We start from the raw sequence: 25,581 nt of genomic DNA on the forward strand, positions 1-25,581 counted from the left end.
TTTTTACTACCACCATGTACTTACAAGTATTATTGTGTTTTCTTTGGAGTCATGCCTTTTCATATGACTGAAGTATGAGAGTCTCATCTTAAGTCACCTTTGTTCCCAGAGAGAATTCAGGTTTGATTTATGGTTGTGCCTTCAAGTTTCATTCTATCCAATGAAAAAGAGTCGACACCTCCTAGTATTCATTGGTGGTCTCTCATCCAAATACCAATCAGGACCAACCTTCTTTAGCTTCCAAGATCTGCTATGTTTTGGATATTCTGTCCTAATAAAACTCAAATGGTGGAAGAGTGAGCTTGGTTTATATCAGTGGTTCTCAAGTTGTAGGTCCCCAGATGTTTTGGCCTTCAACTCCCAGAAACCCTACAACTGGTAAACTAGCTAGGATTTCTGGGAGTTATAGGCCAAAACACCTTGAGATCCACAGGTTAAGAACAACTGGTTTATATAGTTTAGTAGTGATGTATTCCTGGGAATATTTCTCTTCCAACTCTATGCTTCCTCTAAGGAAATTTTAAGATGCCGCTTTTTATTTGGAAGCATAGGTAACTGTCATCTTTCAGCATACTCTATGGACCATACTGACATAAACAAAACAAAACAAATATATCCATGAATTTATCTAACACCCTTTTTGCAGACATCAAAATTGGTATCCACCACTACAGCCTTATGGTAATAAATCCTAGTTTAATGGTGCTCTTGATTGCAATGTTATGTATTTATTTAAATATTTCTGTTCTGCCTTATAGCATGATATCTCATGGCAGCATACAAATAAAATAGATTAAAGTATTACAAAATCAAAACAATTTAAATGTACTAAAAACATATTAACAAGTTAGGTTAATACAGCTTAAAACCCTGCAGATAGCAAAATGCTGGTAGGGTTAAAGAGAACTTAATAGCTGATAATGGGAGTTGTAATCCACATCCAAGTACCTAACCCAGGCACTGCTGGATACCTAAGGTAGTTATATATAATATCTTTTTCCAGGAGAGTGACCAGAAACAGAATGTATTCCAAATACAGTTTTATTTTAGAACTCTTTCCCAATAAGGAATTTGCTGACATGTAGCCAATTAGCAGAAGAAGAGTTCAGAAGTCAATGTTCATGTAAGTGCGGAGGTTGCGTTCCCAGGCAACTGCCTTTGCCTCCCGGCGCCGGGCCTCTCGTTTCCCTACAGTCGCTGCCCGTTCCTTCCTGGGCCGTTCCTTCCTGGTCTCAACTGCACTGGGATCATTGGCATCAAAGTGGGTCACCTTGGGCTTGAGGTCGCTGCCAAAACCCAGGCCTCTCTGGTCGCGCTTGAGCACAGTCTGGATGGGGAATCGGCGACCAGCACCCTCAGGCCCCAAACCTGTTTCCCGATCCCAGCCTCCTTTGACCATTAGCTGGTAGCCCACGTTGTTCTCAGGGATGTGGTATCGTGTGGGGGGCAGCGGGTCACGCCGATTGAAAAGGTGGGCAGTGGAGCGCTCATGGAGAGCCACCGTGTCTTCGCTGTAGTGGGCCTGGCACACGGCACAGTATTTTTTCTCAGGTGGTGCCTGGGGACTGCAAGAAGAAGGCAAATTAAATGATGAAAAGCAGGATGCGGCCTAACAAGTGGTAACACTAGCAGCTCTCACCATGTCCCTCAATGAGAAAGGTGTTAAAAGTGGGGACGAAGCAAGAAAGAACAACAGCTCCCCCCTCTGCCTGATTGTCTGTGTAAACTTTACTAAAAAATCATGCCAATCCCTTTACTTGAAACTTCAGTTATGGTATTATGTGCGTGTGTGTCTTGCTGTTTTATACTGACCCTATGAATTCTATAGAGTTTTCTCAAGCCAGGAATATTTTTGCTAGTCACACTGATACCCTGTCGTTATTGAGCTCAAACCAATCATATGAAGTAAATTAAACCAAGAGAGAGTGACTGGTCCAAGGCCATTCAGTGAATGTCATGACTCACGATAAACTAGAACCTGGATTTGCTTACTTCCATTTCCATTCTCTAACCCTGATTTGCTTGTATATTTGCTTACTATCCCAGCTTTCTCCAAATATATGATCCATGGCATTGATATGAATTATATACATCTAAAAAAATGTAATGACAAAAGGTATAACTATTAAACAAACTACCTTATTTTATTTTTATTTTTTCATGTCAGGAGCGACTTGAGAAACTGCAAGAATTGGCCATCTGCAAGGATATTGCCCAGGGGACGCCTGGATGTTTTGATGTTTTACCACCCTTGTGGGAGGATTCTGTCATGTCCCTGCATGGGAAGCTGGAGCTGACAGAGGGAGCTTATCCGCACTTTCCTCAGATTCAAACCTCCAACCTACTGGTCTTCTATCCTGCCATTGTGCCATTGGGGGTTCCTAAACTACCTTATGAAAACATGATACACTCATCCCTCCACATTTGCAAGCTCTGCACTTGCGGATTGGATTATTTACAGATAAAATAAACATCACAAGTGTTATTCTTTTTTCCTAGGACAAGATAGAGATGCCCATGGAAGTCTCCTCTCAAGGAAATAATAGTGTTTATGATTTGAAATTATATTGCTGTTTTTCCACTTCAGCAGGGATCTTGCTCCCCTAACTCTCGTAAAAGCAGAGAGCCAACTCTTCCTTAAAACAACGTGAAACCATTATATTGTCCTAGTTGCCTATGCCAATACAGCACTTTTCTAACCAATCTTCCTGAACCAAAATGCTCCTAGCAAAGCATAAGAGGTTAACTTGTGCCCTTTCTGAAGTTGTTGGATTGCCACGTTATTGGATTCGGTGGTCTGGTAGGAGCTGCAAATGAAAAACATCTTGTGCACTGCTACTGACTCTCACATGTCGCAGAACATAAAAAGATGCACCTTTGTGGATAATTCCTCAAAATCCCTAGAGTCATAATTTGATAGATAAAGGTGGCAGAGACCCATTGCTATAACAAAAATAAACAGTTACTGCACCTTGTTTTATTGCCAAGTCATCGCTCTCGCAGGACTCTTATAATGAAAAACCACAATATTTTATTATTTTGGTTTTTGGTGGCCTGGGCTTTGCAGGGAATACTGGATGGCTATTAAAAAGACCATGGCTTGTAATAGTAAAATGACTAGATGAATGCAACATCTTGGTATATACAGTTCTAGTTGATCAGTGAAAATAACAACATAACAATGATTGGGTCGTTGTAGGTTTTTCAGGTTATATGGCCATGTCCTAGAAGCATTCTCTCCTGACGTTTCACCTGCATCTATGGCAAGCATCCTCAGAGGTTGTGAGGTCTCTCATACCAATGATTATTGCAACTCTGACAGGCTATAATCTATACTGTAAGATTATTCTTGGGCTTAAAGGGCCTAAAGCCTCTTAAAGGCATCAGATTCAATCTGCTCTTTGAAGCTAAATAGGGGTCAGTTCTGGTTAGTTAGTACTTGAAGTGGGAGACTGCCAACAAATATCAGATACTGTAGACTGTATAGTGCTTTAGCACATTATACTGTCATGTGCTGCTATTCCATTTTAACTGCCATGGTAACATCCTATGGAATGCTGGAATTTGTAGTTTAGGGAGAAGTATTTTGAATTCTTAGCCAAGGAGCGCTTGGCTAAATTACAAATCCCAGAAGTTTCCACATAATGTTTCCATGAAGATTCAAGTGGAGAGACAGCCTTGTGACAAGGTAGTATTTCAGAGGAAGGTAGTGCAATTGGAAGATTTCTCCTTTTAGAGCAGGCATGAGAAAACTTCGTCCCTCCTGGTGTTTTGGACTTCAACTCCCACAACTCCTAACAGCCTACTGGCTGTTAAGAATTGTGGGAGTTGAAATCCAAAACACCTAGAGAGCCAGAGCCATGTTTGTTTTAGAGAGTAACACTAAACCATGGACACTCACTTCGTTGGTTCCTCCTTCACTTGGGGTCTTCCAGTTTTCTGTAGCACATCTACTATGTTCTCGTGGCCTGCTTCTTCAGCCAGATCCATTGCGTCTCGACCTTGTCTCTCACAGACCCCCTCCCAGGCAGCCCCACAACTCAGAAGATACTTGACAGCTTCCTCGTGACCGGCATAAGCAGAACACATCATGGCTGTCCAGTAATAACTATCTCGGTAGTTTATGTCACAGCCTTCTTTCTCTACCAAGGTTCGCAGAGAGCTCAGGTTGCCATCCTGGGCAGCTTTCAGGAGCCGATTCCCTAGACGGGAGTCTGTCTCTTTGCTCTGAACATGAGGAGTGTCTACTGCTGGCTTGCGGTGTATACATGGCACCTTCCGTTTCCTGTGTGTGTTTCTTCCAGGATGATTGGGAAGCACTATGTTCTCATAGAAGCTGCGCACCGCTTCTCCGGATGTGCTCCCTTCCTCCTGGTTAGCTACAGAGGAGCCTCTGCTGCTTTTCTTCTGAACTTGTCCATCTCTCCAGAGATCCGATTCCTCCTGAGCACGAGTGAAAGCAATCAGTTGGGGCCCATGATTCATACTGACACAGAATGGAGGTGGCCACAAAGCTACAATGATAGCTTTGAGCTTCTTGGCCTGTAAAAAGGAAGAATCAGGTCATTGGTTTACATCAGGCTTGCACAAGGCATTTTTGACTTCAGCTCCACAGGTTCTAATCTAAAGGCTTGGTTTGCATATATATTAATAAGATAAATTATTGACTAAGGACAAGGATGTGACAAGATGCCACAGAAAGATATATATAAGATGTGGAAGCCAGATTTGTTATAAACTACTGGACAAACTGACAATGCTGATCAAGGAGAAATCCCTAACTTTCTCATCATATTGTCTATGAATCTTATGTCAGAGGTCGAGAAGACCGGGTTATCAAAGCTCTAAATAAATAAATAAATAAATAGTTTTTTTATAGCAACGATGGGTACAAACTTCAACTATTGGATTTATTGTTGAGAAGTGGTATCTCGTATGGAAGGGTGGATATTACTATTATATATATTTATACCTCGCTTTATATCTCCTGAAGGAGACTCAAAGCGATTTAACATAACATAAAAGCATCAGCATACAATTTAAAATATACAACTATCCCAACTATCTCCATTATTATTATTATTATTATTATTATTATTATTATTATATTTATACCCCACTTTATCTCCCCCAAAGAGGACTCAAAGCATCAGCATACATTACCTGAACTAAATCGGAATACATTGAAGTTTAGGGTTTTGTGTGTGTCAAGAGCGACTTGAGAAACTGCAACTTACTTCTGGTGTGAGAGAATTGGCAGTCTGCAAGGACATTGCCCAGTGGATCCTTGAAGTGACTGGATTGACTCTGAAGGAGCTGGAGGAGGTGACGGCCGACAGGGAGCTCTGGCATGGGCTGGTCCATGAGGTCACGAAGAATCGGAAGCGACGGAATGAATAAACAACAACAACATCTATTGTTGTTGTTGTTCATTCGTTCAGTCGTCTCCGACTCTTCGTGACCTCGTGGACCAGCCCACGCCAGAGCTCCCTGTCGGCCGTCACCACCCCCAGCTCCTTCAAGGTCAGTCCAGTCACTTCAAGGATGCCATCCATCCATCTTGCCCTAGGTCGGCCCCTCTTCCTTTTGCCTTCCACTTTCCCCAGCATAATTGTCTTCTCTAGGCTTTGCTGTCTCCTCATGATGTGGCCAAAGTACTTCAACTTTGTCTCTAGTATCCTTCCTTCCAGTGAGCAGCCGGGCTTTATTTCCTGGAGGATGGACTGGTTGGATCTTCTCGCAGTCCAAGGCACTCTCAGCACTTTCCTCCAGCACCACAGCTCAAAAGCATCGATCTTCCTTCGCTCAGCCTTCCCTATGGTCCAGCTCTCACATCCGTAGGTTACTACAGGGAATACCATGGCTTGGACTAGGCGGATCTTTGTTGCCAGTCTGATGTCTCTACTCTTTACTATTTTATCGAGACTGGACATTGCTCTCCTCCCAAGAAGTAAGCGTCTTCTGATTTCCTGGCCACAGTCTGCATCTGCAGTAATCTTTGCGCCTAGAAATACAAAGTCTGTCACGGCCTCCACATTTTCTCCCTCTATTTTCCAGTTGTCAATCATTCTTGTTGCCATAATCTTGGTTTTTTTGACGTTCAGCTGCAACCCGGCTTTTGCGCTTTCTTCTTTCACCTTGATTAGAAGGCTCCTCAGCTCCTCCTCGCTTTCGGCCATCAGAGTGGTGTCATCTGCATATCTGAGGTTGTTAATGTTTCTTCCAGCAATTTTCACCCCAGCTTTGCATTCATCAAGCCCCGCACATCGCATGATGTGTTCTGCATACAAGTTAAAAAGGTTGGGTGAGAGTATGCAGCCTTGCCGTACGCCTTTCCCAATCTTGAACCAGTCTGTTGTTCCGTGGTCAGTCCTTACTGTTGCGACTTGGTCCTTGTACAGATTCCTCAGGAGAGAGACAAGGTGGCTTGGTATGCCCATCCCACCAAGAACTTGCCACAATTTATTATGATCCACACAGTCAAAGGCTTTAGAATAGTCAATGAAGCAGAAGTAGATGTTTTTCTGAAACTCCCTGCCTTTCTCCATTATCCAGCGGATATTGGCAATCTGGTCTCTCGTTCCTCTGCCTTTTCTAAACCCAGCTTGAACATCTGGCAACTCTCGCTCCATGTATTGCTGGAGTCTTCCTTGCAGGATCTTGAGCATTACCTTACTGGCATGAGAAATAAGGGCCACTGTACGGAAGTTGGAGCAGTCTTTCGCATTTCCCTTTTTTGGTATGGGGATGAAAGTTGATTTTTTCCAGTCTGATGGCCATTCTTGTGTTTTCCATATTTGCTGGCATATGGCATGCATCACCTTGACAGCATCATCTTTTAAGATTTTAAACAGTTCAGCTGGGATCCCGTCGTCTCCTGCTGCCTTGTTGTTAGCAATGCTTCTTAAGGCCCATTCAACCTCACTCCTCAGGATGTCTGGTTCTAATTCATTCTCCACACCGTCAAAGCTATCCTCGATATTGTTATCCTTCCTATACAGATCTTCTGTATAATCTCGCCACCTTCTCTTGATCTCTTCAGCTTCTGTTAGGTCCCTGCCATCTTTGTTTCTTATCATACCAATTTTTGCCTGAAATTTACCTCCAATGTTTCTAATTTTCTGGAAGAGGTCTCTTGTCCTTCCTATTCTGTTGTCTTCTTCCACTTCCATGCATTGCTTGTTTAAAAATAGTTCCTTGTCTCTTCTGGCTAACCTCTGGAATTGCGCATTTAACTGGGCATATCTCCCCTTATCCCTGTTTCCTTTTGCTTTCCTCCTTTCTTGGGCTACTTCCAGTGTCTCAGCAGACAACCATTTTGCCTTCTTGGTTTTCTTTTTCTTTGGGACATACTTTGTTGCCGCCTCCTGAACAATGTCGCGGACTTCTGTCCATAGTTCTTCTGGGACTCTGTTTACTAAATCTAGCCCTTCAAATCTGTTCTTCACTTCCACTGTATATTCGCTAGGAATGTTAGTGAGGTCATATCTAACTGGTCTGTGTATTTTCCCTGATCTCTTTAGTTTTATTCTAAATTGAGCAATAAGAAGTTCGTGATCTGAGCTACAGTCAGCCCCAGGTCTTGTTTTCACCGACTGGATGGATGTCCGCCACCTTTGGCTGCAAAGGATGTAGTCAATCTGATTTCGGTGTTGACCATCTGGTGAGGTCCATGTATAAAGCCGTCTTTTAGGTTGTTGGAAGAGAGTGTTTGTTATACACAGCGAGTTTTCCTGGCAAAATTCTATCAGCCTGCGTCCCGCTTCATTTTGTTCTCCCAGACCATGCTTGCCTGTGATCCCAGTTGTCATTTGACTTCCCACCTTGGCATTCCAGTCTCCTGTAATGAAAATAATGTCTCTTTTTGGTGTATTGTCCAGTAGGTCCTGCAGATCCTCATAGAACTGATCTACTTCTGCTTCTTCAGCAGCTGTGGTTGGGGCGTATATTTGGATCACTGTAATGTTGAAAGGCTTTCCTTGCACTCGAATTGAGATCATTCTGTCATTTTTTGGGTTGTATCCAAGCACTGCTTTAGCGAATTTCTTATTAATTATGAAGGCTACTCCATTTCTTCTATGTTCCTCTTGTCCACAGTAGTAGATCTGGTGGTCATCTGATGTGAAGTGGCCCATTCCAGTCCATTTCAGTTCGCTGACCCCCAGAATGTCTATCTTTAGTCTTGACATCTCACCAATAACAACATCCAATTTGCCCTGGCTCATAGATCTTACATTCCAGGTTCCTATGGTGTGTTGATCTTTAGAGCATCGGATTCGTCGTTCACCTCCAGTACCGTCGGCCGCTAGCCTTCCTTTCGGCTTTGAGCTAGCTGCGTCATCACATCTGGGGCTAGTTGAACTTATCCTCTGCTCCTCCCCAGTAGCATTTTGGCCATCTTCCGACCTGGGAGTCCCATCTTCCAATGGCATACCGACATATCTCTGGTTGTACTGGTCCATTTAGTTTTCTTGGCAAGGATACTGGGGTGGTTTGCCGTTGCCTTCCCCAGGGATCACGCTTGGTCTGACCTCTCTGCCACGACCGTCCCGTCTTGGGTGGCCCTTCACGGTTTCGCTCATGACATCATTGAGGTGCTCAAGCTCCAGCGCCACAACAAGGCGGTGACCCTTTGCTGGAGAACAACATCTATACAGTCATATAATTAAGTTTGAAACTGAATTATATGGGGGGTTTTTTGGTCGTGTCAGGAGCAACCGCTCCTGTTGTGAGAGAATTGGCCATCTGCAAGGACGTTGCCCAGGGGACGCCTAGATGATTTTTGATGTTTTATCATCCTTGTGGGAGGCTTCTCTCATGTCCCCGCATGAGGAGCTGGAGCTAATAGAGGGAGCTCATCCGCCTCTCCCCGGATTCGAACCTGCGACCTGTCAGTCTTCAGTCCTGCCGGCACAGGGGTTTAACCCACTGCGCCACCGGGGGCTCCAATTATATATTAATTATATTATATTATATTATATTATATTATAATATAATATATATATTATATGGTGAGTGTAGACTTATTTAATGAAGTTTAACTACATTGACTTTCACTATATGCATCTAAACAGAACATATAATTTCAATAGTGATGTTGTTTATTGTTGTTGTGATATTGCTTATGTTGTAAATTGTACCTGGTTTTATATGTTGTACACCGCCGTGAGTCGCCCTAGGGCTGAGAACGGCGGTCTACAAGTGCAGTAAATAAATAAATAAATAAATAAATAAATAAATAAATAAATTGTAGTGTGGAAGTAGAAATGACTTTGGACAGTGAAGTAAACAAACTAAGCACTACTCACCTTCCTTCTTCCTGGATGCTTTGCAGAATACCGGAAGTCCGCTTTACCATAGAGCTGGAAGCAGGCGGAACACCAGAGCGTCCCAAACTACCAATCCCAAACAGGGGTACTCTGAGAACAAGCAAGAAAGCGACGCATGCGCGTTAGCTAAATTATAGGTTGTTGAACGCGAGAGGGGCGGGGAAAAAAATAAGCGTGAGCGCGCACGCTGAAGAGAGCACGCATGCGCCTCCCTGCCTTCACCCAGCGCGAGGCGTTTCTGTTGACTAAGCGTTTTGTTTTTTTTAACAACCGTTGCCCTCATTTGCATACCGCGCGCGCTTCCCTTTGACAGCTCTTGGGCTTTCCTCCCATTGAGGCGCTCTAATGGAGCTGCAGCCATTCAAAGGAGAGGTAGACTTTTAGAAGGAGGGGGAAAACAATAAAGATGCCCCACTATGTATCCACTAATGCCTGTAGGCAGATAGTTTTTTTAATATAGCCTGTAAAACACCATTAACAAGATTGTAACCAGTTTAGATTCAAACCTGTCAAGCTGTAACTGATTTAGTCAAATTAATATTTGGATTTTCTTTGCTTTTAAATGTGAACAGTGACGGCCATGCTGAGAGCGGGCACTGCTGACAGAATGAGCCGACGAAGCAGCACCAGCATCAAGGATGGTAAATTGCAAGGAAATTCCTGGCACATCATCATTAGAGATCCATTGTGGCTGAGTCTAATCGCATAACAACATTTGGAAAAAAACAAACCCCTGTTCGTGGTTTGAAAGTTATTTCCTGTTTAAATGTGTGTTACTTACTTTGAAAGTAGTTGTTCTACTCCAGAAACTTCGTTTTTGTGGCTGCCGCAAACTACGTTGAATTGGTCGAGACTCTAGGACAGGGGTCCTCAAACTAAGGCCCGGGGGCCGAATATGGCCCTCAAAGGTCATTTACCCGGCCCTCGCTCAGGGTCAACCTAAGTCTGAAACGACTTGAAAGCACACAACAACAATAACAACAATCCTATCTCATCAGCCAAAAGCAGGCCCACACTTCCCATTGAAATACTTAAAAGTTTATATTTGTTAAAATTGTTCTTCATTTTAATTACTGTATTCTTTTAAAGTGTTTTTGCACTACAAATATGATATGTGCAGTGTGCATAGAAATTCATTCATGTTTTTCTTAAATTATAATCCGGCCCTCCAACAGTTTGAGGGACTGTGACCTGGCCCTCTGTTTAAAAAGTTTGAGGACCCCTGCTCTAGGAGATGTCTACGACAGACATCAGAAGAGCTGCAAGACCAAGAACAAGCCATGAAAGTAAATACAAAGATCCACGCAGAGGAAAAGTATTCTTACCATACATCAAGGGAACCACTGGCCACATAGGGAAGCTGATGAAGAAACACAACCTAAAAGCAATCTACAGACCCACCAAGAAAATGCAACAAATGATACATTCAGCGAAGGATAAGAGGGATCCTCTAACCACTGCAGGTGAAATGAAATGAAATTAAACTATGTCCCTGAAGGGACTCAGGGTGGCTTACAGCAAAATAAACACAGTGACAAACATTCGATGCTGACAGTAATATATAAACAAATCATGGACAAACTCTAAAAAACAATAAGATATAATATAATCCAAATAGTTCAAAAATATTAAATCCTTAAAATCTCTTTTAAAAGATATTTTAATGAGATTTTACCATAGACTGTGCAGCTGTGGATGAGTCTACATAGGGACTGCCAAACACAGCATTGCCCAGACATGAATCGAAGATCATGAAAGCCATTCACCGGGATTGTGGCGCAGCTGGCCAAGTGTCAGCTGCATTCAGATCACTCTGACCAAAAAAGGTCATGAGTTCGAAGCCAGCCCGGGTTGGAGTGGGCTTCCAACCAGTTGTGTAGCCTGTTGTCAACCTTTGCAACCTGAAAGACAGTTGCATCTGTCAAGTAGGAAACTTAGGTACCACCTTGTGTGGGGAGGCTAAATTAACTAATTTATGAGGCCATAAAAAAGACTCCAGCAAAAACACTCCAGCAAAAGCATGCAGGGAATGCGGAAGTACTTCTTCAGATACGTTGTATGCCAAAACTGGCATTGAATGTTTGCCATATATGTATACACTGTAATCCGCCCTGAGTCCCCTGCGGGGTGAGAAGGGCGGAATATAAATAGTGCAAATAAATGAATGAATAAATTCAAGCAGAGAAGTCAGCTATAGCAGAGCATTTGATGAACCAACCTGGACACAGGATAATACTGTATTTGAGAACACACAAATGGTGGGCCACTCTGACAACCACTCTGCTGAACCACTCTGAGTCTCCTTTGAGGAGTTAAAGCAGGGTATAAATATAATAATAACAATAACAACAACCATGTCAGACTACACAGAGAAGTCACTGAAATCCCCAAATATGTGGGCAACTTCAACAGAAAGGAGAAAACAATGATAATGAACAAAATCTTGTTACCAGTATTAAAAAAAAACACCCAAATCAAGACAGTAAATAAGGAACACCACTCAAAAACAGGGGAACTCCAGACATCAAGCAATCAAGTGCCAGCTAACACCTCACAAACAAAGGATGCTCCTGGGCAACAACAGCAAGGCTTTGAAACAGCAAGGCTACTCCATGCTAATCAAGCTGGCCAATTGCAACATTCACACTTGCTCCAAACAGACAAGAGTTCTTTCTCCTATGTGTAACACAATTTCTGTTCCTGGGTTTTAAATGTCATTTCCTAATTGGTTCTATCATAAAAACATAGGAAAAGTTTGTTAAACTGCAAAAACTGCAGGGACATCCTACAGCACATTTTGCGATAGTTTTTCAATGAAAATTGAGTCTCAATCAATTTAACAGTTTGTGACGGCCACAAAAATGGAAGTTTCTGGAGTGTAACACCTCCTTTCAAAGTATGTAAATGCTTTGGTTGCTGTATATTTTTCAGGCTGTATGGCCATGTTCCAGCTGCATTCTCTCCTGACGTTTTGCCTGCATCTATGGCTGGCATCTTCAGAGGTCTGCTGGCAGTGAGGCAAGTGGAGTGTATGTGGAATGTCCAGGGTGGAAGAAAGAGCACTTGTCTGTTTAAAGTATGAATGCTGCAGTTAGCAAGCTCGAATAGTACTGGGTAGCCATAAAGGTGCATAGTCAATCAGTGGGGGTATCTGCATAGAGGTAACCAGGGCTTTGTACCACACCCACTATTTGGGAGGTGTTAACTGGCACATGATTGTTTGGTATCTGGAGCTCCCCAGTTTCTGAATGGTGTTCCTTATTTACTGTCTTGATTCTGGTGTTTTTTAAACTGACAAGGGTTATTTCTCCCATCCTGGACATTATTACACTCCACTTGCCTCACTACCAACAGACCTCTGAATATGCCAGCCACAGATGCAGGTGAAACATTAGGAGAGAATGCAGCCGGAACATGGTCATACAGCCCAAAAAACTCACAGCAACCTGGCGATTCTGGCCATGAAAGCCTTCTACAACATAGAAACACAATGTTTCAAATGTTGTTACACAGTGTTACCTTACTTCTAGTCCCTTCAAACCATAGACTTGTGATAAAGGACACAGTGATTCTCAGAGAAATGTTCTCTCTAAGTGCCCTTCCACACAGCCCTATATCCCAGAATATCAAGGCAGAAAATCCCACTTTATCTGAGTGTGGACTCAGATAACCCAGTTCAAAGCAGGTATTGTGGGATTTTTTGCCTTGATATTCAGAGATATAGGGCTGTGTGGTAGGGCCCTAAGAATTTGTTAGGTCCTAGTGTAGAGCTTCTTTCAACCTTTTCCCCACTTGTGACCCCTTTCTAACCCCTAAAAATCATGTGACCTCAGGTATATAAAATAGGTATAAAAATAAATAATAATAACAAATCAGCATATGCCAGCTTATTTTCCATTCTATGAAGAACAACTGAAGCATTTTCAGCAGAGTCCACAGTAAACATTGCAGAGAAAGTTCATGTAAATGCCTAAAACAACGACTAGATTAGAGTTAGCCGATTTTTTCTGGACCCCAACATTGAGCAGAGGGCCCCAGTTGGGCTCAGGACCCACAATTTAAATCAAGGGTCCTCAAACTAAGGCCCGGGGGGCGAATACGGCCCTCTAAGGTAATTTACCCAGCCCTCGCTCAGGGTCAACCTAAGTCTGAAACGACTTGAAAGTACACAACAACAACAACAACAACAACAATTCTATCTCATCAGCCAAAAGCACACCCACACTTCCCATTGAAATCCTAATAAGTTTATATTTGTTAAAATGGTTCTTCATTTTAATTATTCTATAGTTTTTAAGTGGTTTTTTTGCACTTCAAATAAGATGTGTGCAGTGTGCATAGGAATTCATTCATTTTTTTCAAACTATAATCCGGCCCTCCAACAGTTTGAGGGACTGTGACCTGGCCCTCGGTTTAAAAAGTCTGAGGACCCCTGATTTAAACAATAATGTTCTAGTGCAGGGCTTTTAGGCCCCTTCTACACTGCCATATAATCCAGATTATCAAATCAGATAATCCACATTATCTGCGTTACACTGGATTATCTGAGTCTACACTGCAATATAATCCAGGGCCCTTCCACACAGCAATATAACCGAGAATATCAAGGCAGAAAATTCCACAATACCTGCCTTGAACTGGATTATCCAAGTCCACACTGCCATATATTCCAGTTCAAAACAGAAAATGTGGGATTTCCTGCCTTGATATTCAGGGATATAGGTCTGTGTGGAAGGGCCCAAAGGCTTCCTTTTCCCTCTGCAGAGGCTGAGGGCCCTTCCACACAGCCCTATATTCCCAAATATTAATGCAGGAAATCCCACAATATTTATTATTTATTCATTTATTTACTTCATTTGTATACCGCTATTCTCAGCCCTAAAGCGACTCACAGCGGTTAACAACAATCAAGCAAAGCAAGACAAGGCAAAACAATGAAAGCAAAAATTCAATGCGGCATCAACAAGGTATTTAAAAACAATCAACACAGAAGCAAACTAAACAATTAAACAGTAGCAAACATTCAAGTGGCGTCTCATAACTAGAATCATGATCCAAACTCGTCAATCGTAGTTCCATTTCCTGAATTCATTGCACTGCCTATTCAAACCCCTGTTCAAATAACCAGGTTTTCACTTTTCTCCGGAATACCATCAATGAGGGAGCCAATCTAATGTCCGTGGGAAGGGCGTTCCACAGCCGAGGGGCCACCACCGAGAAGGCCCTGTCTCTCGTCCCGCCAGCCATGCCTGTGTTGCAGGCGGGATCGAGAGCAGGGCCTCCCCGGAAGATCTCAAAGTCCTAGTGGGTTTGTAGGCGGAGATGTGATCGGATAGGTAACAATATCTGCTTTGAACTGGGTTATCTGAGTCCACACTCATATAATGTGGGATTTTCTGCCTTGGTATTCTGGGATATAGGGTTGTGTGGAAGGGTCCCCAGAAAATCAGTTTGAACTCTTGAGTCCACAGTGACATATATTCCAGTTCAAGGCAGATAATGTGGGATATTCTGCCTTGATATTCTTTAATATCAAGCTGTGCGGAAGGGCCCTTAAGCGCCTTTCATTTGCAGGTTGGGAGTTGTAGTTTCAGAATATACCAATATCTTTTGAAGCCGAGAGGACTTAAAGGTCATTTGGACTCCATTTCCCAGCGCGCCCTGCGGCCTAGCCCCTGCCTTTGAGCTTCCTTTCCCGTTGCACTCTGGGGCTTGGAGTCCCTCCTCCCTTGTTCCCCTGCGCTTTCTTGGCGCCAAAGAACTACAGTCCCGCGATGCTTCGCTGCCAGCGGCAGTGGCGCATGCGCGGTTGAAGCTGGCCGAGGCCTTAGAGGTCCGAAGCTTGTTTGCGGCCCCGGCTTCCTCTCCTTGAGGCAGTTTTGCCCCCTGGGGTGAGTTCTGAGGGGGTCGTTTTAGGGAGTTGCTCCTCGGGAAAGAGAGGCGGGTGGGGTGGGATTCAGGCTTCCGGGGGGCTGTGTTTGGGGAAGACATGGGAAGGGGAAGAAGGGCTGCGTGCCGGTCTCATGTTTGTGGCCAAAGGGTACGCATAGAGGTGAAGCTGCTTCTTCTCCTTTCCATGGAGGGAGAAAGGCCTCATTTGCACTACCATATAAGGCGGATCGAAACACAGGAAGCAGAAACGTACAACCTCCCCAAACCCTAGGCCCCATCCGCACTGTCACATAATGCATTATAGGGTTAGAGTCAAATCATATAATTCGTTCCAAAATGGCCATACAGCCCGAAAAACTCGCAGCAACCCAGTGATTCCAGCCTTCAACAACACAATGTGGTGTAACTGTTCTGAATTGTGTTGGGCGCCTCTACAGTGTAAACCAGGCATGGGCAAACACCCTAAATCAAGAAATAGTTTTCTGAGAACTATAGAAACACTCACAGGAACACCTCAGCAAACGAGAGTCCAAAAGTGGCAGGCGAAAACTCAGAACCACAATCCATGACTGATACCAAATGAGAGACTTCCTCCTGGGCACACAGAAAGCTTGATTCCACAACTCCCGTTAAAATGAGCCCTCCTCCGTAAATTACCTGCTTCTTATTTATTTATTTATTTACTGCATTTGTTGATCGCCGTTCTCAGCCCTAGGGCGACTCACAGCGGTGTACAACATATAAAAACAGTTTACAATAAGGGAATATCACAACAATAATATCAATATAGCAATCAAATAATACAATTACACTAAATCATCCGCGCCGTCTCATCGTAGAATCATATACCAATCTCATTATCCATATTCCGTTCCAGTCATCATTGCCAATTGTTGTAGCACTTAGTCAAACGCCTTCTCAAATAACCATGTCTTTAGTCTTTTGCGGAATGTCATAAGGGAGGGCGCCTGTCTGATGTCTACAGGGAGGGCGCTCCACAGCCGGGGGGCCACCACCGAGAAGGCCCTATCCCTCGTCCCCGCCAGGCGTGCCTGTGAGGCAGGCGGGATCGAGAGAAGGGCCTCCCCAGACGATCTCAAGGTCCTCGTGGGCTCATAGGCCGAGTTTTTAATTAGTTTAATTATCTCACCCGAGTTTTTAATTAGTTTTAATCAGTTTGTCTTTTTAATCACGACATGTAGCCTGCCCACTATTACTGTGCCTGTGCGTATTGTAATTTTTATATTGTTATGTATTCATATGTTTTATGTAACTATGATGATATTGTTTATTTGCGTTTTCGGTTTCTGTTTTTGGTTTTTCTTTATTGTAATTGTCATTTGAGCTTGGCCTCATGTAAGCCGCTCCGAGTCCCCATTGGGAAGATGGTGGCGGGGGTATAAATAAAGTTTATAATATTATTATTATTGGCGCTGAACAGACTGCGCTCTGGCACCACGAGATACAGAGCCACAAAGTGGAGTCCACGGCATGCGAGTGAGGAGAAGAGCAAACCACAGACCACCTATTACAAATCAATCTGAGCCCTGCTACATGCACAATGAAGGATCTTCTTATAGCAACACCAGAAGCACTCCAACTGGCCAGCTACTGGTCAAAGGACATTTAATAGAATAACAAGTTTGCAAACTTTCAGTTTTGTTTGTTTGTTTTTAATGCAATACAACTGTTTGGTTTGCTCCTGACATGATAAATAAATAAATTGGGTTCTTATAGGTTTTTCGGGCTATATGGCCATGTTCTAGAGGCATTTTCTCCTGACGTTTTGCCTGCATCTATGGCATCCTCACTACCTCTGAGAATACTTGCCATAGATGCAGGCGAAATGTCAGGAGAGAATGCCTCTAGAACATGGCCATATAGCCCAAAAAACCTACAACCCAGTGATTCCGGCCATGAAAGCCTTTGACAAACAAACAAATAAATAAATAAATACCATCAGATATACTATTTGAAGGGCAACCAACCGTGGCTGAAAGAAAAAGGACAAGTTTGTCCTAGACTTCTGTGCCAGAAACAAGCTTGTGTTGCTGGAAGTGAGCCTCTGGAGACCACTGAGCATTTCATCAGGGACTGCCCTTTGACCAAAGAGACCTGGCAAAAGGTGGCCATCGTCTTTGACTGGTCGGACTTGGTGCTCCAACCTTGGGATGCTGTGGCCTCTGGAATGGAGCTGGAAAACTGTATTTAGGGGCAACGTCGACACTAAGGAAGGAAGAGGAAGAGGGGGCAGAAGGCGTACACTCAAGAGGTCTTTTGGGATGTTCCTTGGTCACCGACAAGGTTGATCAACTTGTATGTTCTCCTGGCCCTGGTTTTACAGAGACGTCAAGAAATAACAACTCAAAACCCAGCAAATGTTACCTCTAGTGTAAATTGGGGAGCAGAGAAAATAAGAGCCCTGAGTAAAACGGAACAAGGCAGGATGCCTTCTAACTGATGGAAAAGCTCTTGATACCATAAATAAAAATAAAATGGGCAAACTTGGGCCCTCCAGGTGTTTTGGACTTCAACTCCCATCATTCCTAACAGCCTCAGGCCCCTTTCTTTTCCCCCTCAGCCGCTTAAGCAGCTGAGGGGGAAAAGCAAAGGGCCCAAGACAGAATTGTGGAAGTTGAAGTCCAAAACACCTGGAGAGCCCAAGTTTTCCCAGGTGAAAACTCAGATAATACTGTTTCACTGCACTGAGCTGCATTATATGAATCTGCACTGACCCTGTAATGCAGTTTCAAATTACATTATATGGTAGTATAGATGGGGCCAAGGTTTGGGAGTTCTCTGTCTCTGGTATGTATACAGAGAGCCTTTAGTTGGTACATAACGGGCAAAGCCACTGAAAATAGTACCTGTGGAGCAGGACTTCTAGAGAAGCCTTTCACAGAGTTAGTTTCTGGGTAAGCAGGGAGAATAGCCAGGTGAGTTATGGTGAAAGTGTGGTTGCTTATGTCTCTCTCTCTCCATGTTTCCAGAGGGCGGGAAGATGAGTAGCTCTGAAGAGGTTTCCTGGATTTCCTGGTTCTGTGGCTTGCGTGGCAATGAGTTCTTCTGCGAGGTGAGTGGGAAAGAGGCACCCGCACAAGGTGCATGTGGGGCTGGGAGATTAGAAGGTCTACCTTTTCAAGATTTTATCAAATATAGAGCCTGGGATATGCAATGAAGAAGGGCTTGTCATTGTACAAGGATCCCTGTGAAAACAGCCTCACAAGTTAGTTAAAGTTGTGTGGTGTTTCAGGAAATAGTTCTTGGAAGAAATTTTTGAAACTGAAGGGATGTCAGCAGCAGTCATAATAACTACTTGTGTTCATTCTGGAATTTGCCAACTATATAAAGTACACTCTCAATTAAACAGCATCCATGGGGATTGGAAGATTCCCGATAAATATAGTGTCTGATTGCTTGAGAATTACTATTAAATATAGTCCTAATAATACTATACCTCATACTATAGCACTACAGCAATGAAAGTAAATTAAAAATAAAAACAAAATTTACATAATGTCACACAATTTTGCTGTTTTATAAAAATGATTTTATTTATTTAAATGATTGCTTTTTTTTTAGATTTTTATGGTTGCTTGAGAGTTCCAGTTGCATGCGTTCTGGTTAACTGAGAGTGTTCTGTTTCTTTTTCTAGGTGGATGAGGACTACATCCAAGACAAGTTCAATTTAACTGGTCTCAATGAGCAAGTTCCCCACTATCGTCAAGCTTTGGATATGATTCTTGACTTGGAACCTGGTGAGTTGTCACAGCATTTCTTCTTGTTTTGAATCTGTTTGCTTCTTAGGATTATCAGTATCCATACAGTATGGAAGTAATTGTTGCCCCTGTTCAGATATTCGGCACCTGTCAGTATCACAAGCCATTTTCAATAGCTTCTGGTCAAATGTGTTTTCTCATCTTTATGGATATACTGGCTGTGCCCTCCACATTTACTGATGCATGGTTGACTTCATTGGGAAATGAGTTCTGTACATGAAGAGGTGTGTGTTTTGAGAGCGTGTGATCCATATTCATATCAATATTTGGCAACAGAGCTAACAGAGTATGTTCTTGGAAGCTTAGCACTGCAGGTATAAAATGGCTGAGCAGAGAGAGCTTTAGGGGTGTGCAGAGCCAGAAAGAGTGGGGATTGTATATCCCTGATTGAGGTGGCTCTTTTACAAGCCTAGGATTTACTGTAATGTATTTTGGGATTTCTTTTATGTAGATAGGCTTTTATGTCACCTTTTAGTGCATATAATTATACACTAAAAGGTGCTTCTGCTTGGCAGCTAACTGTCACTCTAAAGCAGTCCCGTCTTCTGTTTTGTGGGTTGGTCTGTATCATATGTGGACATATGACTGTACAGCACTCAGAAAACTGAAGTGCTATCCAAGACTTTCTGCTCTGACATTAGTTTTTGTGGAATTAGAAGTAAAGATGTTGACACTTGTTTGAGAATAGTAAATAATTTTCAAGGAGTCAGAGTGATACAGATTATTCATCCAGTTACATTTTCTGTTTTGAATGATATCACATTAGAAAGTTCAGAATCTTGTATTACCTTGTGCTGTATTAGTTTACTTATGTTTCACTTTCCCCAAAAAGTTGGGATTTGTGTTTTTAGCTACAAGATAGGCGTATTAAGCACTGAGGTGTCTGATTTTATTTCATTCAATTTTGTTATCTTCTTGTTTTAATACTTTTGAGAAATGCTGCAGACTTCCTTCTGAGGCAGTGGTTCTCAACTTGTGGGTCCTCAGGTGTTTTGGCCTACAACTCCCAAGAAATCCCGCCCAGTTTACCAGCTGTTAAGATTTCTGGGAGTTGAAGGCCAAAACATCTGGGGACCCACAGGTTGAGAACCATTGCTCTAAGGTTTCTGTAGTTGATTTCTAAGATATACAGTCTTTTTTTATTAGAAGCATAATATATGTTTTGTGTTTAGGTCATATTGTCAAATATAAGTAGGAATATTTATACTCGTATATTATTATTATTATTATTATTATTATTATTATTATCTTTATTTGTACCCCGCTAGCATTTCCCGAAGGACTCGATGCGGCTTACAAAAGCCAAGGCCTCAAAACACAACATAACAATACAAAACCTAAAGCAAATTAAAAAACAATTAAAGCTATATTAAACAGCAAGCAATAAACAATACACCAAGACACAATAAAACTGGGTCGGGTCAGAGTAATGGGTACAGAATTAAAAGTGCTGATGTGACAGGTGATATGTAAGGATTATAGGGTAAGTGCAATGTGCAGTGTGTAGCAGTCTAATTCTAATGAAGTGCTTCTGGGACTTGTTATTGGAGTTTTCCTATTCTGGAAAGGCACATCGGAACAGCCAGGTCTTCAAGTTCTTTCTAAAGACTGCCAATGTAGGGGCCTGTCTAAGATCTCACATAGTATAATTACTGTGGTATTCCTTGGTGTTGACTCTCAGATGTTTCTTTAGTGGTGGAATTACATAGGGATTTCATTCCTAGCAACATTTCTATGACAAAGCAGCTCTGTTAATCTGTTTGCAGATAAATTATATTCGAGTTTTAAGATATTGATGGTTCTGTATAAACTGATTAATCAATATAAAGTCACACATGACTTTTAGTTTATTTGGTATTGTTCTAAAGTACAGTCTGTTTTTCCCTTATGTGTTTTTACTTCTTTCTTTCCTCAACAGATGAAGAGCTTGAGGACAATCCCAATCAGAGTGACTTGATTGAGCAGGCAGCTGAAATGCTCTATGGGCTCATCCATGCCCGCTATATTCTCACAAACCGTGGCATTGCGCAAATGGTAAGCCTTTTCCTTCTTTTAGTAGTTGCCCTGTGATGCATTCCTAAATGTTCTGAGGCAGTCACACCCTGACTAGAGGGAATGAAACTGAAGAGAGAAGGCCCCTTGAACCCCTGCCAGTACATACTTTTGAAGGCAAGTTTAGCTAACCAAAGATAGATCATGCGCTTCAAATTGACCTCCTGAACCAAGCAGTAGCATTTGGTCTTACATTGTTCCACTTTACATAGTCTATTTTCTGTTTCTGACACTTTTTGTTCTTCTTAGCTTGAAAAATACCAGCAAGGAGATTTTGGCTACTGTCCCCGGGTTTATTGTGAGAACCAGCCCATGCTGCCCATTGGTGAGTATTTGTTCTGAGAAGCAGGGAGTTGGGAGCTACTAGAAGGGTTATAAAGTTGAAATGCATTCTAGAATTATTGAGGAGTTTACAAAACATTAAATCAATGCAAATAATAATTGTGACGATCAATACTTAAGGTAGGGATTTTTGAATACAAGTTATATGGCCACAGTAGTCCACACTCTGGTTACATCCCATATAGACTACTGAACGCTCTCTATGTGGGGTTGCCTTTGAAGACGGTCTAGAAGCTTCAACTAGTCCAACGAATGGCAGCCAGGTTGTTAACAGGAGCGGCGCTCAGGGAGCATACAACCACCTTATTGTGCCAGCTCCACTGGCTGCCAGTTTGCTACCGGGCCCAATTCAAAGTGCTGGCTTTGGCCTATAAAGCCCTAAACGGTTCTGGTCCAACTTACCTGTCCGAAAGTATCTCCCCTTATGAACCACTGAGGACTTTAAGATCATCTGAGGAGTCCCTGCTCTTGGTTCCGCCTTTGTCACAAGCATGTTTGGCGGGGACGAGAGACAGGGCCTTCTCAGTGGTGGCCCCTCGGCTATGGAACGCCCTCCCTAGGGAGAACAGATCTGCTCCCTCCCTCTTGATGTTTCGGAGGCAAGTTAAAACGTGGCTATTCGAGCAAACCTTTACGAATACAGCGTAGCTAATATAGGAAATTGAATGACCTGACAATGGAATTGGACAATGCTTGAGAATAATGAGACACTGATGATGTTGTTTTTATTGCTTTTGTGATGTCTTATACTGCTTAATGTTTTTTATCTACATTATATTTTATGTATACTGATTTGTTGAAAACCGCCTTGAGTCGCCAATTGGCTGAGAAAGGTGGTATACAAGTACAGTAAATAAATAAATTTTCCAGTGTGAATCACCCATTTAAAAAGCTTATCAGCCACCACAAGTGGGATGCTAGAAGCGGTTTTGGTAGTTTTGTCCTTAGAAGTCCATATTTCCTGGCTTCATTTCAAAGTTTCTGTTTTTCTTCACTCTTAGGCTTATCTGATATCCCAGGTGAAGCTATGGTCAAACTGTACTGCCCTAAGTGCATGGATGTCTATACCCCCAAGTCTTCCCGCCACCATCATACAGATGGGGCCTATTTTGGGACTGGCTTCCCTCACATGTTGTTCATGGTGCACCCCGAGTATCGGCCGAAGCGGCCAGCCAACCAGTTTGTGCCCAGGTAAGAACTTTCCAAGCAATGTCATTTGTACATGATCCAGAAGACAGTTATTAGAGGTTTAGGTTTTTCTTTCCTGCTGTGAAACATGACCAAGGAACGCTTTTGTATCGCTTTTGGACTATTTCCACACAGCTGAATAAAATCCCATATTATCTGCTTTGAACTGGAATATATGGCAGTGTGGACACAGATAACCCAGTTCAAAGCGGATATTGTGGAATTTTCTGTTTTGATATTCTGGGTTATATGGCTGTGTGGAAGGGCCCTCAGAGAAGTTTTAGTTGATGCAAAATGATTGAGACTGCTGACTGGTGCAAAATGTTGAATCCTTCTTACAGCAGTCCTGAAGGAGTTGCACTTGTGGTCAGTTATTTTCTGGATTCAGTGCCAGATTTTAACCTGTATAGGGTTTGTATAAAAGACCAGCTGCCTAATTATAAGGCTTTTTGATTCTTAAGAGCAGGAAAGGTATGCCATTGTTTTTCAAGAGTCATTCGCACAACATGCTGGAGGGGTTTTCTTTCCTTGTTTCCAGATTGTGGAATATAGTGTATCCAAGGTTCTGATTGGTCTTTTTCTGTTGGGTTTCAAAAAAGTGCTAAATCCCAATCACAATTTCTTAGTTTTTTAGTATGATGTTTTCAACTATTTGATAAGTTTGAGGAAAGTTAGATTTGTGTGTGGCACCTTGTTGCCTTTTATTCAAAAAGAATAGAAAAGAAAAAGAAAAATGATGAAAGGAAGCTTGAAAGCAGGTTTGCCTTTTCACTGGGCCACTTTCGGCCAATTCATTCATTTCTCTTTTAATATTTCAAATTCAAAGATGCCTGTAGAGGTTGCTGCACCTGTGTGTAAACTTCCAGTATCCACCTTCATTTAGTGAGAAGGTTGAAAGGGATCTACACTGTAGAATGAATGTAGTTTGATATCACTTTAACTGCCATGGCTTTATGCTGTGGAATCTTGGGATTTACAGTGTGTTTGTTTGTTTAATGTCAGGAGCGACTTGAGAAACTGCAAGTTGCTTCTGGTGTGAGAGAATTGGCCGTCTGCAAAGATCTTGCCTAGGGGACGTCTGGATGTTTTACCATCCTGTGGGAGGCTTCTCTCATGTCCCCGAATGAGAAGCTGGAACTGACAGATGGGAGCTCAGCCCGCTCCTCACATTCAAACCACTGACCTTTTGGTTAGCAGTCCTGCTGGCACAAGGGTTTAGCCCATTGCGCCACTTGGGGCTCCTATAGTTTGGTGAGGCACCAACACTCTTTGGCACAGAAGACTAAATGCCTTTTAAAAGTACAGTTCCCAGTATTGAACCTTGGTAGTTTAAATAGTATAAAACCTTGTTAATTTCACAGTGTAGATGCAACCTTAGAATTTATTTGAAACTAGCCGTCCCCTGCCACACATTGCTGCTGTCCAGTCTGTGTATATGTGCTTTGTGTATATGTTTGTGTATATGTGTATATACGTGTGTTTACGTATATGTATGTGGTTTTGTGCATGTGTTGTATTTTTTTAAAAAATTGGCTTTTAAAGTCTCTTCTGCTGTGTTTTGCAGTGTTTTTATAAGTGATGGTCACTCATTGGTATTACGTCCGAATTTGGTGTCAATTCGTCCATGTTAATCCCACAAATGAACATTACATTTTTATTTACAGTGTTCCCTCACTTATTGTGGGGTTTATGTTCCAGGACCTCCTGCAATAAGTGAAAAACTGCAATATAGGGACGCTATATTTATTTTAATATTTCTACATTATTTTAGTAGTTATACACTATTTTAAGTCTTTATAAACTTAAAATAAAGTGAAGGAAAGGCCCTTCAAGGCTGGAGGGAGGGAGTGAGAACTGAAGAGGGAAAGTGCTTCGGCGAGCAGTGGCGGCAAAAACCTGTGAAACATCGAAAATACAGCATATAGATTTTAAATTAATATTTTTTGAAAACTGCAAAACAGCAAATCCGCTAAAAGCGAACTGTGAAGTAGCGAGGGAACACTGAATATAGATTGATGCAGGTGAGGCTCAGTGAAACATCCTTTAGGATGGTGTGTGCTGCCTCTGAACTGTTGACTTGCCCTGAAGCTTATGCAGCCTTGGGCATGTTGGAAAGCATATCATTTCATGTAATTCAGATGTAAGGCATTTGCATAGAGTTAATTACCATATTTTCTAAGCATGCCTTGAGACAGCACAATCCACACTTTTACTTGGCACATGTCCCTATTTATAGATGTGGAATTTTCCCTATCCTTGCTTTTAAGATGCAGCAGGGCTTAATTTTTTTCACATCTTGAACTTCAGCTATCTAGACAGTAGAATTACAGAATGACGCTCTAATTTGTTTGTTTTGCTGTCCTAAGAACTCCTTTGCCAACCTTTCCCTCCAGAAGATATGTAGATACAGTATGAGACTCTCCTGCTCCTTATATCCAGGTCTAAGACTTTTCTTAGAAGGATCGAGCATTCCTGACTGTCACTGATATGTAATTAATAGGCATTAATTTTGGAATCCAAAATTTTAGCAAAAATATTTGGTAGCCATTTGAACAGGGCTGCCTTCCCATTGTCATTTTAACCCTTATGCTTTTCTGTTTCAGACTCTATGGATTCAAGATCCACCCTATGGCTTACCAGCTGCAGCTTCAGGCCGCCAGCAATTTCAAGAGCCCAGTCAAAACTATCCGTTGATCTTCTACATCCAGTTGCCCAGGGTCCTGCTGTGATAATCCCCCCTTTAATCCAGTCAGGGCTGCTTATACTTTGATTTTGGGTGATGTCCACTGTGGACTGTTTTTGTCGCCCTCCAGCCTGATTTTTAGTCTCATTTCTGGTGTGTGATTTAAATTAATAATCAACTATTTCTGTTATTTCCCCAAAACACAGACTGTGACACACAAATACAGTAACCAACTCGATTGTCATGATTTTGTGGGGCTTTTTTTCTTTTTTAAAAATAAAACACATTAAAAATGTAAAAGGAGAACTTGTGTTTT

At 42.3% G+C, this 25,581-nt stretch overlaps 2 protein-coding genes across 2 annotated transcripts; one reads left to right on the forward strand and one right to left on the reverse strand.

Annotated features, from left to right (window-relative positions):
* Window positions 1-1,023: 1,023 nt before the first annotated feature.
* On the reverse strand, window positions 1,024-9,428 carry GPANK1 (G-patch domain and ankyrin repeats 1). The gene is made up of 3 exons (XM_060759453.2): window positions 9,309-9,428; window positions 3,902-4,542; window positions 1,024-1,565 (listed from the first exon to the last, which is right to left on the reverse strand). Exons 2-3 carry the CDS (start codon window positions 4,483-4,485, stop codon window positions 1,106-1,108), a joined length of 1,044 nt encoding a protein of 347 aa, XP_060615436.2. The 5' UTR covers window positions 4,486-4,542; window positions 9,309-9,428; the 3' UTR covers window positions 1,024-1,105.
* Window positions 9,429-15,110: 5,682 nt separating this feature from the next.
* CSNK2B (casein kinase 2 beta) lies at window positions 15,111-25,565 on the forward strand. The gene is made up of 7 exons (XM_060759455.2): window positions 15,111-15,220; window positions 18,212-18,294; window positions 18,877-18,979; window positions 20,919-21,034; window positions 21,302-21,377; window positions 22,396-22,585; window positions 25,186-25,565. The coding sequence occupies exons 2-7, from the start codon at window positions 18,223-18,225 to the stop codon at window positions 25,274-25,276; spliced, it is 648 nt and encodes a 215-aa protein (XP_060615438.1). The 5' UTR covers window positions 15,111-15,220; window positions 18,212-18,222; the 3' UTR covers window positions 25,277-25,565.
* The last annotated feature ends 16 nt before the right edge of the window (window positions 25,566-25,581 follow it).

This window comes from Anolis sagrei, chromosome 2 (genome assembly GCF_037176765.1).
Source record: "Anolis sagrei isolate rAnoSag1 chromosome 2, rAnoSag1.mat, whole genome shotgun sequence".
Taxonomy (NCBI): domain Eukaryota; kingdom Metazoa; phylum Chordata; class Lepidosauria; order Squamata; family Dactyloidae; genus Anolis; species Anolis sagrei.

What these genes read in the sequence shown, in the direction of transcription:
- GPANK1 (XM_060759453.2), bottom strand. Translation starts at nt 4,485, where the DNA reads ATGAATCATGGGCCCCAACTGATTGCTTTCACTCGTGCTCAGGAGGAA. An exon ending in GTGAAGGAGGAACCAACGAA is followed by an intron (nt 1,566 to 3,901) that starts GTGAGTGTCCAT and finishes TTCTTCTTGCAG; the next exon opens with TCCCCAGGCACCACCTGAGA.
- CSNK2B (XM_060759455.2), top strand. Translation starts at nt 18,223, where the DNA reads ATGAGTAGCTCTGAAGAGGTTTCCTGGATTTCCTGGTTCTGTGGCTTG. An exon ending in GATTCTTGACTTGGAACCTG is followed by an intron (nt 18,980 to 20,918) that starts GTGAGTTGTCAC and finishes TTTCCTCAACAG; the next exon opens with ATGAAGAGCTTGAGGACAAT. An exon ending in CCAGCCCATGCTGCCCATTG is followed by an intron (nt 21,378 to 22,395) that starts GTGAGTATTTGT and finishes CTTCACTCTTAG; the next exon opens with GCTTATCTGATATCCCAGGT.